Genomic DNA, 12,731 nt, shown 5'->3' with positions numbered 1-12,731 from the left:
TATGAAATGTGCATGCAACAATTAGTTTTCCGTTCCTACTTAATTGTAAAATATTTGCTTTTCAGCTCAAATCAAAGACAAAATGAAAGAAAGGGAAAAGAAGCAAAAAGAGAAGAAGAAGCACAAAATAATGAATGAAATCAAGAAAGAAAATGGAGAAGTCAAATTATTGCAAAAAGGTATGTTCAAACTGTGTAGTAATATTTCATTTTTGTGTTTGAAAATTTTTGTTGTTAGTTTGGATACTGAGTTTTAATACTGTGTTTTTAATTTAAATGCCATTTCCGCCAGTTAGTTGGTATGAGGGTTGTAAATTAAAATTTAGCTATAAATGTTAATTTTTGTCGACTGTGTTTGGTAGTGGAGGTAAAAAATACAGCTGTTACCACAATGTTGCTTATACAGTAGTAGTAAAGACTAATACTTTGAGTAATAATACTGGTGATACCTGTATCTTCCCTGCAGTTACTGAAGAAGGTTATAACTTTATGTATTGTGAAGAAGAAAAATGAATCCATGTCACATCTTATATCTGACATTAAATGCACAAAACTGAGTAACTAAGGAGAATAATTCAGGAACTTTGTCAAATAGTGAAAAACTGTGCAACAGGCAGCCTTAATTCTGGCTGACTTCTTCAACTTCATTTGCTGTAATGGGATGTAATTAAGATTGTGCTGTCACACTTGCTCGTACATCCACTGAATCTTGGAATTGCACAGTAGTTTAGGTTGGAAGGGAGCCTGACTGGCAAGCCCAGAACTTGATGTGATATTCTGGATGTCTCAGCAGTGGTGAGTAGGGGGGGAAGAATCATCTCCCTCAACCTGCTGGCAGTGCTCTTCCTAATCCTGCCCAGGAGGCTGCTGGCCTGCTTTACCAGGAAGGCACACTGGTGGGCTTACGGTCAATCCACCAGGACCCCCAAGGCCACCTCTGTCAGGCTGCTGCCCAGCCAGCTGGGCCCCAGCCTGTGCTGGCACACAGGGCTGTTCCTCTTTGCGCGCCCCTGTGATGACTTCATGCGTCCACAGAGTTGACCCATTCCTACAGCCTCTCAAGGTCACTCTCGCTGGCAGCACAACCCTGTGGTGCATCAACAGCTCCTTCTGGTTTTGCAACACCTGCAAAGTTGCTGAGGGTGTGCTCTGTCCCATGATGCTGGTCGTTAATGAAGATGATGAACAGCATTGGCACAAGGTATCAGTATCCGAGTTACTGCAGTAGCATCTGTCCTCCAGCTGGACTTTATGCTGCTGATCACGACCGTTTCAGCAGAGCAGTTAACCCAAGTCTTGAACCACCTCACTCTTCACTTGAGCAGGTCATGCTGCATGGCTTTTTCTGTGAGGATGTCACTTACTTAAGTAGACCAACTATTTGTTTTTTAAATGTTATTTTCAGACTCAATGCTTTTGAAGTTAGGAACAAATTCCTTATATGTTTTTCTGTTATCTTGTCTGCCGTAGGATTTAATTTACAAACAAAAACCTGAAACCCCCAAAACAAACCATTGTATTCAAAATACTTATAGGTCAGAGGCATGGAACCCTGTAATTACAGCGTCATGTATTATACTTTAAGCAGAGCTCTGAGTAACTGTATTAACAACTACAACAGCTTAAAACCTGTGGTGAACAATTGGCTTAGACCATGAGGAATGTGTAAGCTGGTGACTTCCTGTGAAAAGAACAGATGTGGCTTTTCTTTGCTGAGCATGAAAGGAAGTTGGTCGTTGTGATACTGGGCAACACACAACTGCCTCAACGGTGAGCTCTGCAGGTTTTGTTTGCCTGTGCCTGCCAGCCTTTTGGGGTTTTTTACACTGTGTCCTCTTTCTATTGTCATTCAGCTGATAAGGTGGAAGCTGCAAAGGCAGCAAGTCTTGTTACACAGATCTAATATATGATACCTAATGGGGATATTTGGCCTCAAATGGTGCTTTATTTCAATTAATATAAAAAAAGCCTATGTAGAGGGGCTCTGTTAGACCTCTTCTGGTGTTCTGAGCTAGTTGAGTAGCAGAATAGGTTCTTCTCACATAACAGTGTTACAGCTTTAGGTGCCTTATTTCATAGATGTGATGTTATCAGCCAAGTATCATGTTTTAGGTGTTCTTTATGGTGTTGGTGGGAAGTGTTTTGTAGAGGCTATATTTGATTTGCCTGTATCCTGTAAAATTCACTGCTATTTCAGGGAAAGAAGGGAGTGGTCAGGAGAACAGTTGTTTAGAGCAGATGGATCCTCTCCACTGGGTTTGTATCCATTCAGAACAGCAGCTCTGGATGTCTTCTGTGGGCCTCCAAAATCTGACTGATGTGCTTGTATGTGCTGTGAAGTTTGTGTAACACTTCCTGATTCCTTCTGCTGATCTAGTTTTACATCCTGGAAGCTGAGGGCAAGGAAACAAAGGCAGAAGTGCTTTAAGATGAGACTTCTTGCATGTATTAGTGGTCAGTGCCTCTGACCTTCTCAAACATTATTATTTCTTCATCTAATGTTGTCTTCTTCCTGGGGAATAACAGTTCAACTCGAAGGCCTTTTATTCTGAGCTCAGAATTCCCTGTGTGGGCTTAGGAACAAAGGTTTCAAACTAATCTACTTTCCTCTTCTTTGGGTTTTAGGTTTTGTGGTGGTTTTTTTGTGCGTGTTAAGAGACTATACTGCTGGTCTCTACATACAGCTTGTTTCTTTGTAGGCATTAGATCTGTATCTTGTGAAATGTTACTCTGACCATCTGCTGAATGCTTTTCTTCCTATGTTGTAAATCGTTAGTGTTTTGGGCTTTGTCTTTTTTTTTTTGGTGGTTTTTTTTTTTTTTCCTGGTAGTGACTTTCATTGAGGAGGTGGAGGTAATAGCCTACTTGACTTCAGGCAGTTAAACTAGCTGTCCAAGATAAAAGGTGGCTGTTTATAGAAGATTAGGTCAGTACTGAGGGACTGATCTTTTTTGAGGAAGAGTTGGTGGATAGAGCTGATTTTGGTGCCTTGAAATGAGCGTGGAAGATTTGACTTGCACTGGGAAGCCTAGGGATGTAAGCTGTTCATCAGCCCAAACTTGAATTGTGGTTCTATTGAAAGCAGTGATAAAACCTGCTCATTCTGGAGAAGGGCAACCCCTAAAAAATGGGTATTTTTGCTGTTCCTGAGGCTGTTAAAGGAAATATTTGGCTCTGATGGCTTTTTTATACATGTAGAATAAAAAGAGTTTTTGTCGTCCTTTTCTACTTGGAGCTGTGTTCTCTGTAGAATAAGGCTACATAATTGCTCCTTTTTCTCTTAGTTTATGTGGAAGGAAGAGCTCAGTTTTTGGAAAAAAGCTGCTTGGAACGTGCTTATTGTTAAATCACTTAGTTCCTGATTTTGTAAATTTACTTTTCAAAATCTGCATAATGAAAACATTACCTCTTCAAAAAATTGAAAGTTTCATTACAAAAATTCACAGCAGGACATGGCTGAGGGTTGCTAGAGGTCCTGCAGAAAGAAAAAGGATTAATAGGCTTATCTGTATACAGTCCCATTTGTGTTTCCCCTTTAAAAAGAAAAAATGGTATTTTTCTCATTATTATATCAGAGCACAGTGATTTCTAAAAATGCAGTAGGAGAAATGCCTAGTGTGTGTTTCTGCAAGATTGAATGCCTTGGTTTATGGAATGCCAAAATGCAGGGAAGAAGGGAGAACCAACGTCTTTATAGACATTCATACCAGCACAATAAGTATGAATTGTTTTCTAAAGATTTTTTTATCCTTCTGGGAGAAATTACATTTAATTGTACATTCTTAGGAACCTTTTAAATTTTTTTATAGGTGTGTTTTGCACAGAAGTAATTATAAAACCTGGCATATTTTAAGACGAGACCTACCTCTGAGTCATGCTGCATGCTTTTTTCTATCTGCTCTATTTTGTCTTTGTGTGCCTTTAGAGAAAACACTGAGGGATTTGTATGCAGTGTGTTTTAGTTGATGAGACATTGATAGGATGGGAAAGACTGGTGTAAGGGTGCAGGGGACACAACCCACAACACTGATTTGCCTGTAATACTGACTTTGCTTCACAGTCCTTCAGCAGCAAGTTATCAATTTTTACTATTAAAATACGTGAGTAAAACACAGGCGGAATATGTGCTATGAGATCACTAAGAGCAGAGCTGTTCTAAATTCCAGTGGGCCTCCAACATTTGTTCAGAAAGAATGTATTAAATTTCTTTACCTTTTGTGTAGCTGGTGGATCGCTTTTCCACATTTTCTGGAGCTGTTTGCTCTTGGTTCCTTCCCATCCCTTTACACAACTGATTCATTTCTACCCCTGAAGCTACTGCAGCCTCCATTACTCCTTCAGTTCAGCTAGTCCTTTCAGTTGGCTCCATAAATCTTTGAAAGCTAAAATGAACCAGCAGTGTTGGACTTGAGCAGCCTCTGCTGTTGTCTGGGCAGGGTGAGACACTGTCAGTGCCAGCTGTGTTGGGATGGAGCAGGTGGTAGCTGGATGGAGAGCTGTGCTCTAATAGCTTTGAAGTGTGCGTTGCTGGAGGTGGGGATCTGGAGCTTGTAGCAAGGACTTCTGGTACTGCAATGAAGAACAAAAGTCTTTTTCTACCACTGCCTACAAAATCTATGCAGGTTAAAAGGTTTTCATATGTGTGACTGTTTTGTGTGTGTGTGGTTTTTTTAAGAATCTGTAATACTGATCTGAAGGCTGTGAGTATGAATTATGATAGGCTCTGTGTAGCGTATGCACATGTATTATTTGGTACTTCTCTTTATGGTGAAGACTGTGGAAATAATTGTAGTTTAATTACCTTACTTCAAAGACAAAGAATTAAAGACTCCAGAGAGAATTGCAGTGCTGTCACATTTATAGGAACTCTTCGTTTGAGAACAGTGTTTCTAACTCCAGCTTCTTGCTTAGTATAGGTAGCTAGGCTGGGTGCACAATAAATATTTTTTTTGTCCTGTGCTTGTGTTGTATACGTAAAGTGGGTTTCAGTTCTAACTTCGATGCCACAGATAAAACTGTCAGTCATTTAAAAAAAAACATCTGCTTCTAATGTGGGTTACTCAATTGTCTTTAAAGTTCTTCCATAGCAGGATGAAAAATGCTGGTCAAGGAATGAGTTTACTGCCTTTGCTGCTTGAAGTTGAAGGCTTCATTGAATTGAGATGATTAAGTTAGCATTTTTCACCCCATAGACTATTTTAAGATCCACACATGTGGAATTGCACAAAAAATTTTGCCCTGAGTGATTCACCTTATAGATTCTCATTCTTATACGCAGACTTATTTTGAACAGAAATATGCTGTTACACCTTCCCCCTCCACCAAGTTTCTATCCTTGTTTTCAGTCTGGGTGGGATTTCTGTTACGGTTTTTAATTTGAATCTTAACTTATTTGGAGAGTAGAGATTTAGCAGTGTGGAAGGAATAATAGGTTGCTGTTTTTTTGTGTACTTTGTAAAAGTATTTTAAAGAGTCAATCTGTAATTTTACGTATACGTATTTAATATGGTAACTCTGGTGACTGGACTCCAGAGACTGCAAAGTTTACAACAAACACTATGAAAGTATAGAATTAACTGAAAATATTTTAAACTTTAGATTTTTTAATTAATCACTTTATAAATTTCTGCTTATCTTACGACATCCCATTGAAGCTTTCATAAGTGCAGTTGTTGGAAGGAGTATGGGGCAAAGCATATTAGGATTTTCCTGTGTGGCTGTGGGTAAGAGGCAGTTACATTAATGAGCTAAACATGGTAGGAGTCAATGTGTATCCTTGTAGCAGCTTCTAGGGCATCCTGTGTTCATATGTCTATAGGTGCCACTTTCTGAAGATCATGAATTCTCCAGGTCATTGTGACTATTCAACTTCCAGGAGGGCAGAGACAGCATAAAATAGGATTATTTGATGTATTTCAGGCTTGACTCTTCTGATGTTTTATAGTCAAGCTTTCAAGCCTATAAATAGAACAAGATAGCTGTCAGTTCTCAGTGGTACTCCTGCTGTTTGGTTTGTTTCCTGGGCTGTGTAGTGAGACACCTTGAAGTTATGTTTGTTTTCAGCACATGGTATATTATCTTTTCAACCTGTCAGCAGTTGATCTTGCTCATTCTCCTTATTTGCAGAGTGACTGCAGAATTCTATGTGCATGTTTTAACTCTACTGTTAAAGGTTGTTCTAACCCTTTTGAAAACCACTGAAAAAAATTCGTAATACATGATGATATGTTAAAATCAAAATGGAAAATTCTGTCCGTTAACTATCTGGCTGCTACCAGCTTGAGGGCTTTTTAGGATCTAAAGGGCTTCTTGTGGTTTTTCTTGTGCTGGGTGGCTTTTTTTTTTGGTGTGGGTTTTTTCTTTTTTGCTACTGTAAGTGGCAGTGCCTCCAAGAACACTTGCGCTGTCTATGCGTATTTTATTTACTGGTTGGTGGATGGTGTCTTGGCTGCTCGTATTCTAAGCTATTTTGTAGTTGTTTGTGGTTATGAACTTTAAACTCTTTGGAAGATCCGGGGGGACACTTGCGGTTTGAACTGGGATTTCTGTGTTGGCTATTTAAAGACTTAGCCTGGAGAGCTGTAGCAAAGCTGGGTTGTCATAAATCTCTAATATGTCAGTAGCTTTAGTCTGAATTGCAGTGAGAACGCTAGAAAATGCTTGAGTCGCGTGTCTCACCTTGTGAGCCTATGGGAGGAAGGTGAAGATCATTAGTTGGAAGTTACTTTTTACCTATCCCCTTACTGGAGAGTGCTAGGTAGAACTTCTTGTAGTACTACAGTAGGAGATAGTTGGTACAGGACCAAGCTAAAGATTTACATAATGTCTTGTAGCTGATGACAAGAATAGCCAGGCTGATCTCTCACTGCAGAACAAGTAGTGTAGCTGCAGTTAGTTGATACTTCTGTGACTTTTTGTGTGCCATAGAATGAGTAAGATGCTGTGCTCAGTTGAAAAATGTAGGAAATGTGGTCCTGCTTAGGGCTCCTCTGCATTGGTGTTCTTTCCTTTGTGCTCCTACACCCCCCCACCCCCCCCCAGCTGCTGCCCAGCTCTGTTAAACTTGGGTGACAGAGCCCTCCTAAAGTGAGGAAGTAAAAACTGACTGGTTACTGGCTGTGTTTAAAAAAAAAAAAAAAAAAGTGTATCCCTTCTCCCTTCCTGCTACTAGCTGTTAGCTAGAAAACTGTGGGAACAGAACAATTTAGTGTTGTTGCTAATGTTGGGGTGTGGTGGTTTGTGTTTTAGTATTTTTTTTAAACTTCTAAAGTTCCTAACCATTTTGGGACTGTGACCTTGAAGTTGAGAAATACTGCTGTAGTTGAAACAACTGAAGTAAAAGCTTTGTGGCCCCTGCTTAAGTAAAAGTTCAGATCAAATGATGTCATGGACAAAACACAACATAAAATCAACTTCAGGTAATTTCTGAGTTTTCTTCTTATAAAAATGCACACTTGGAAGGAATCTTTCCAGGGTTTGGGCTGTCTAGCACCAATTTAAATTACAAGTACATACCATCTAGTAACAATGGAACATTGGCTTATTTGCGTAAAATTAGAACAGTTCTGAGTCTCAGTCCTTAATAATGAGTCTTGCCCTGTGAGTGACAGGGATATTGTGGCACCACAAGAAATAAATTTACTGTGTCAACCTTGAAACATCTACCTATCATGTAGATGTGTGCAGCAGCAGAACTGTTTGTGGTATGTAAGGCCTGACTTGCCTAGAAGGTGGTTAAAAATTGTTTTGAGGTAGTTCTGTTATTGCTGAGTGTGTGCATGCACGAACAGAATGAACACAGGTTTCTATTCTTACATTTTACTTATAAATCTTGCACAGTATTTTTAACTTCATCTTTGTGCAGATATTGCTAGCCAAATAAAAGAATAAGCAAAATTTTATTTTGCTGTTCTTTGGGCTTTGACACTCAGTGAAGTGTTCGCTCAGCCTGCTTTTTAACATTGGATCAAGGGGAAAGTTCCTGTAGATGTCTATGGGTGCTGAGGGTTTTTCTACCCACCCCTGTTACTCCTCATTCTTGGAGTCCCAAAGCAGTTCTCTCACTCACCCTAAATAAAAGACTTTTCTAATACAAGTGAAAATTCTTACTGCTGTTCTGTGTTTCTGAATCATGCAGCGAAATAAGGTTTTCGTCTTGTTTATAGGTGTTTCCAGTAGCTGTGCTTGTCTAAATGCATTTGGGACACAGGATGTCGTGCATTGCAATATGGCTCCTGTCTTGGCTGAAGTTTAGATTCTAGCAGTTCTATGTGTGTGTATGTGTGCACCTTTATGATTGCTGGTGATGACTCTGAAACACCTGTTTTGAAAGTTTTGGGTTGTGAGTGTGTGCCTGAATAGTAACAACGTAAGAGGTGGAGCAAGTTATCTTGCATGAAGTGCTGCGCTACTGCTGCCAAACCTTGCTTAAAACAAAGCTAGTTCGAGTATCTCAGTCTTTACAGTGTTTGGATTTTTATTTAGCCTTCTGGATCGCTTGCTTACGTTTTCAACAAATTCTGTGTGTCTGCTGGGAGGTAACTTGATTACTGTCCTAGGGAGACATTGAAGGTGACATTGAAGGCAGCTGTTCTTTTTTTTTTTTTTTGGTGTCTGTCAGCCAAGTGTCAAAGCAGCATTACTGGTTTCGGAAGAAGCAGCACATTTTGCTTTAAAGTATTTTGATATATGCAGCAGAGTGGTGACTGAATGAGTGTATTTCTGCTCCTCTCTACAGCTAATGCAAAAGGAGGAATAAGATGAAAGTACTTTATTGGGCATTGCTGATAGCAATCCCAGTATTTCCGCAAATTAATTCCTTTTGCTATTGAAGTCTTTACAATTTCTGAGCAGCTTGAAACACCTACTTAAGAGTGGATCTTTGAAATTCAGCAGAGCAGAACCCTTAGGTAGAGATGTGCAGGCATTCTGTGAAATTCTATTAAAGCTTTGCTGGTAAATACTACTGGAAATCAGTTTTCCATTTTGTGTTTGTATTTCTCAGGAAAACTTTGCTGTATGCAAAAATAATTGAACACAAATATTCTATGTTTGGGCATATGTTGATATCAAAGCAGTATTGGGAACAAGCACTGTACAGCACCACCCACATGCTCACTGTAATAAGGAAAGAGGGAAGAAATTGCAGTCTGATCCGTATTACAGTTAAATGTACTGGAATGCTATCTTTAAAAAGGTAAATTGTGTAACTTTAACCTTAAATGTGAAAGTTCAAACTTTTGGGTTAGGAAGGTTTCTGTTAAGGTTTGATAGGAACTTGGTCCTACCTCATATACATGCTAAGTTAGTGTGGGGTGTGTGTGTATTTTTATTTTACCCATAAAAAATTCAGCCTTCAGTGCTTGGGGTGGGCAGATGAAGGTGTACTGGGGAATGCTGCTAAGTAGATAACGGTTTGCTGCCACTGATGGGGGGTGGGTTCTGCTGTTCCTCATTGCCTGCTGTCGGTGCTCTCCATTCTCTAGTTCCTGTCTGACAATACAGGGAACCAATTCGGGTCACTAATCTAGCAGCACGGTGAATAGTTGTCTGCTGAGCCATTAAGTCAGTTTACTATGCAATCAGATGAGCATCAGTCAGTACCAGGAATGGTACAGGACTGTGTGCCAGGAGCACTGGCAGAGTGGGAAGTTGGACTTTTCCCATCTGTGGCACTGAGCTCTTAGATTGCTCAGCTGTATCATATAGCCATGTTTGAAGGCTGAAGAAATAATTATGAGTTTTAACATTTTTCCAGTCTTCCAGTGTTCAATTTAATATTGCAATCTAATTTCCTCTGCAATGTACAGTGCCTACAGTATCTAAAAAATAATTTTTCCTATGTACATCATTTACTGCCAGTGTAAAATGAAGTTCTTGACAGAACTTGTCCTGTGTAGGCAGTAGTGTAAGCTTGTGTAAATGTGAAAAAGTCTCAAAACTACTAATTGGTTTTTGAAGTCATCTTTCAATTTTTGCTTCAAGTGCTTTTAGGGAACTGTCTGACTCTTGTTGGTATATATATATTTAAGTCTTTAATTCTAGTAATTTTTTAAAAGAATCCCATTTGAAATACCTTTTTTCCTGACTTCCATGGTTTAAGGCTTTTTTTCTCTCCAGCGGCATCAGTAACTCAGACCCTTGGAAGAAGAGATTACTTTGTCTCCTAAGGATATACGCTCCCCACTGATTTTTCTCTCTTCCCAGTTGCAAGTAGTAGTTCGGGGGTTTCTGCTACTTCCCATCTTAGATCTTCTGGTGTGTGGTGTAGGTTTTGGGTTGTGTGTGTTTTTTTGTTTTTTTTTTGTTTTTTTTTTTTGTTACACAGCCTTTTGTTTTCAGTGATTGCTCTCTGGTTTCCAGGTGCTTCAGATTAAAAATGGCCTCGGTTCTATCCTTGTTGACATGCAGAGATCCAAAACTTCTGTGGAAAAGAACAGAACTGTGCTAAGAGATGAGAGGCTGCTAGCAGATATTTATTTGGTTCCAAATTGTTGCACTGTTTTTGCAAGTTCTTAGGATTTGGGAAAGTGTGTACTGATCAACTTCAATACTTGATACATGTGTAAATAGCATAACCCTTGTATTCTGTGGTCAAAAGTAAGAAGAGTCTATAGTATTAAAATGTTTTTACTTAAAGCTGAAAAAGAAAATTTCTTCTCAAGCTTGAAGGAGGACTGGGGTGGACACTGGAAAAATAATTTTTTTATCTTGTGGTTAAGAGCTTTTTTCCCTTTTGGAGATTTCATGGAGGTGATATGAAAACAAACACAAAATTATAAATGTTTTTCACTTCAAAAATGTCTTAGTGTAATTCCTCCTAAAATATATAATAAACATTTATAAAAGGTTTGTACTCAAAACCAGTTGTAATCATATGTTTTATGTGAACTTCACATAGTTAGACACAGATTTAAAATATGTCTGATTTTAATTTGATGTTGGGTGGGTTGTGTTGTTGTTTCTGTCATAGAAGTGCTGCTGCTTTTGAGACCTTGGCTTTGCTCTTTTGAGTGCTGCTTATTGCTAATTAGAATAAATAACTTTCAGCTGAAAAGTACCTACCACATCTAGTCCAACTGCTTGATCACTTCAAGGCTGACCAAAAGTTAAAGCATGTTAAGGGCATTGTTGAAATGGCTCTTAAATCACAAGTTTGGGGTATCGACCACCTCTCTAGGAAGCCTGTTTTGTAGTTTAGTAGTTTTGTAACCTTAAAAGGGTTTTGTTGTGGTTTTTTTGTTGTTTGTGGGTGGTTTTGTTTTGTTTTGCTTTTTTTTTATTGGCGTAGCTGCATCTGTGAAATACATTAAATGATGGATTAAAAAAATCAGCCACCACATATTACCGGAGTTGTTGAATGAAATTGAATGTTAGTAAAACTTCTTGGAAGATACAATCAAAGGCAGGGAATGGGACAGATTGAAAGGGGAAATCAGATACTCTTCCTTCTTGTAATGTGGAAACAAAGTTGCAGTTTTTGAGGTAGTTTTGCACAGATACAGATTCATACCCATATTGTATTTAAGTACTTTTCAACTGGTAATAATGGAATGTAATTTAATAGCTGGATGTTCAGCAAGGGCATATAGATGCTCATCTTCAGTCTCCTTAAGGTTTTCTTCAGTGATTATAGACGTGGTAAACTATGAGAGAACAATTTGGCTCTTGCCATAGCAAATAGCTTCTTGCTTAGAAGCTGTTGTATTTATTGCCAGTTACGTTACTGCTAATTGTACTCCAGTGAACATAAATCTGCAGCCTTTCCCAGCCATGCAAGAAGTCTCAGATCTGAGTGACCAGTCCCTACAAAAATCTGAACTCCATTTGAGAACAAGTCCAATGGGCTGACAGTTAGCCCCTCTGCTTCCCTCTGCCTCACCCTGCTGCAGCATTCAGTGCTATAATTCTGTATTTTCTATATTCACACTGATAGAATATCTGAGATGTTTGACTTCTTTATGGTATCTATCAATGTAGCAACAAATTTTAATGTGTAGAGTGAAACAATTTTTAAAGGTAAAGCATTTTTAGGAGTTTGAAATGCCTTTAGACTCTTGGATGCTCTCTAGTTGTATGTTTCTGCAGTCAAGAGGTGGAAAGAAATGTCTCTGTATTTTGATGTTTGGGTTGGGATTTATAAGCCTGTAATGCTGAACTCCCTACCATTGTAAACCATTTCTTTGTTTTTGGAACTGGTGCCATAATGACATCGTTAGAATACCCCAGAAAGTAAGCAGTAGGTGATTTTCTTTGTTTTTTATCAGGTGACGACATTGAGGGTGCCAGGGCACTTGAGTGCAATGAACTGTTTTCAGGACTCCTCTAAGGTTGAGGTGGCTGGTTTTGCACGTGTTGCTGCTTTTTCTGGCCTGCCTGTGCCCACTAGATTTAGAGACTCTTGGGGCAGAAGGAAGAGGTTAACCAAGTAGTGAATATTGCATATACTAGATGAAGCAGTCCAGTTGCAGAGGTCCATGCTGGTTTTACGTTAAATTGAGCCTAATGAAAGGATGGATTCTCATGAGGATACTCTACCTTTTGGCAGTTGAACTTGGTCAGCTAAAAGTGAAGTTGTGCTCATAGAGTATGCCAAGACACATCTACTTTAAAGTGAAGGGAGTCTTTGTAGCTCTTAACTGTGTGGATAAGGTTAAGAAATCTTGGAGCCCACTTCCTTGTTTGGGCTAAATAAGAATTGAGTGACCCCAGGGCACACAAACCACCTCTTCC

At 39.1% G+C, this 12,731-nt stretch overlaps 1 protein-coding gene across 2 annotated transcripts in view; it reads left to right on the top strand.

Moving 5' to 3' along the window:
• The window catches only part of RSBN1L (round spermatid basic protein 1 like), a 54,583-nt gene that overhangs the window by 13,910 nt on the left and 27,942 nt on the right, over window positions 1-12,731 (top strand). For both annotated transcript variants that reach the window (XM_040593956.1, XM_040593955.1), the window contains exon 2: window positions 66-179. In XM_040593956.1, coding sequence (XP_040449890.1) covers window positions 66-179 — 114 coding nt within the window. The remainder of the gene's footprint in view (window positions 1-65; window positions 180-12,731) is intronic.

Source organism: Falco naumanni, chromosome 5, assembly GCF_017639655.2.
Source record: "Falco naumanni isolate bFalNau1 chromosome 5, bFalNau1.pat, whole genome shotgun sequence".
Lineage (NCBI taxonomy): Eukaryota > Metazoa > Chordata > Aves > Falconiformes > Falconidae > Falco > Falco naumanni.
The sequence above is the reverse complement of the archived record's forward strand: the minus strand, read 5'-3'. Positions and strand labels throughout refer to the sequence as shown.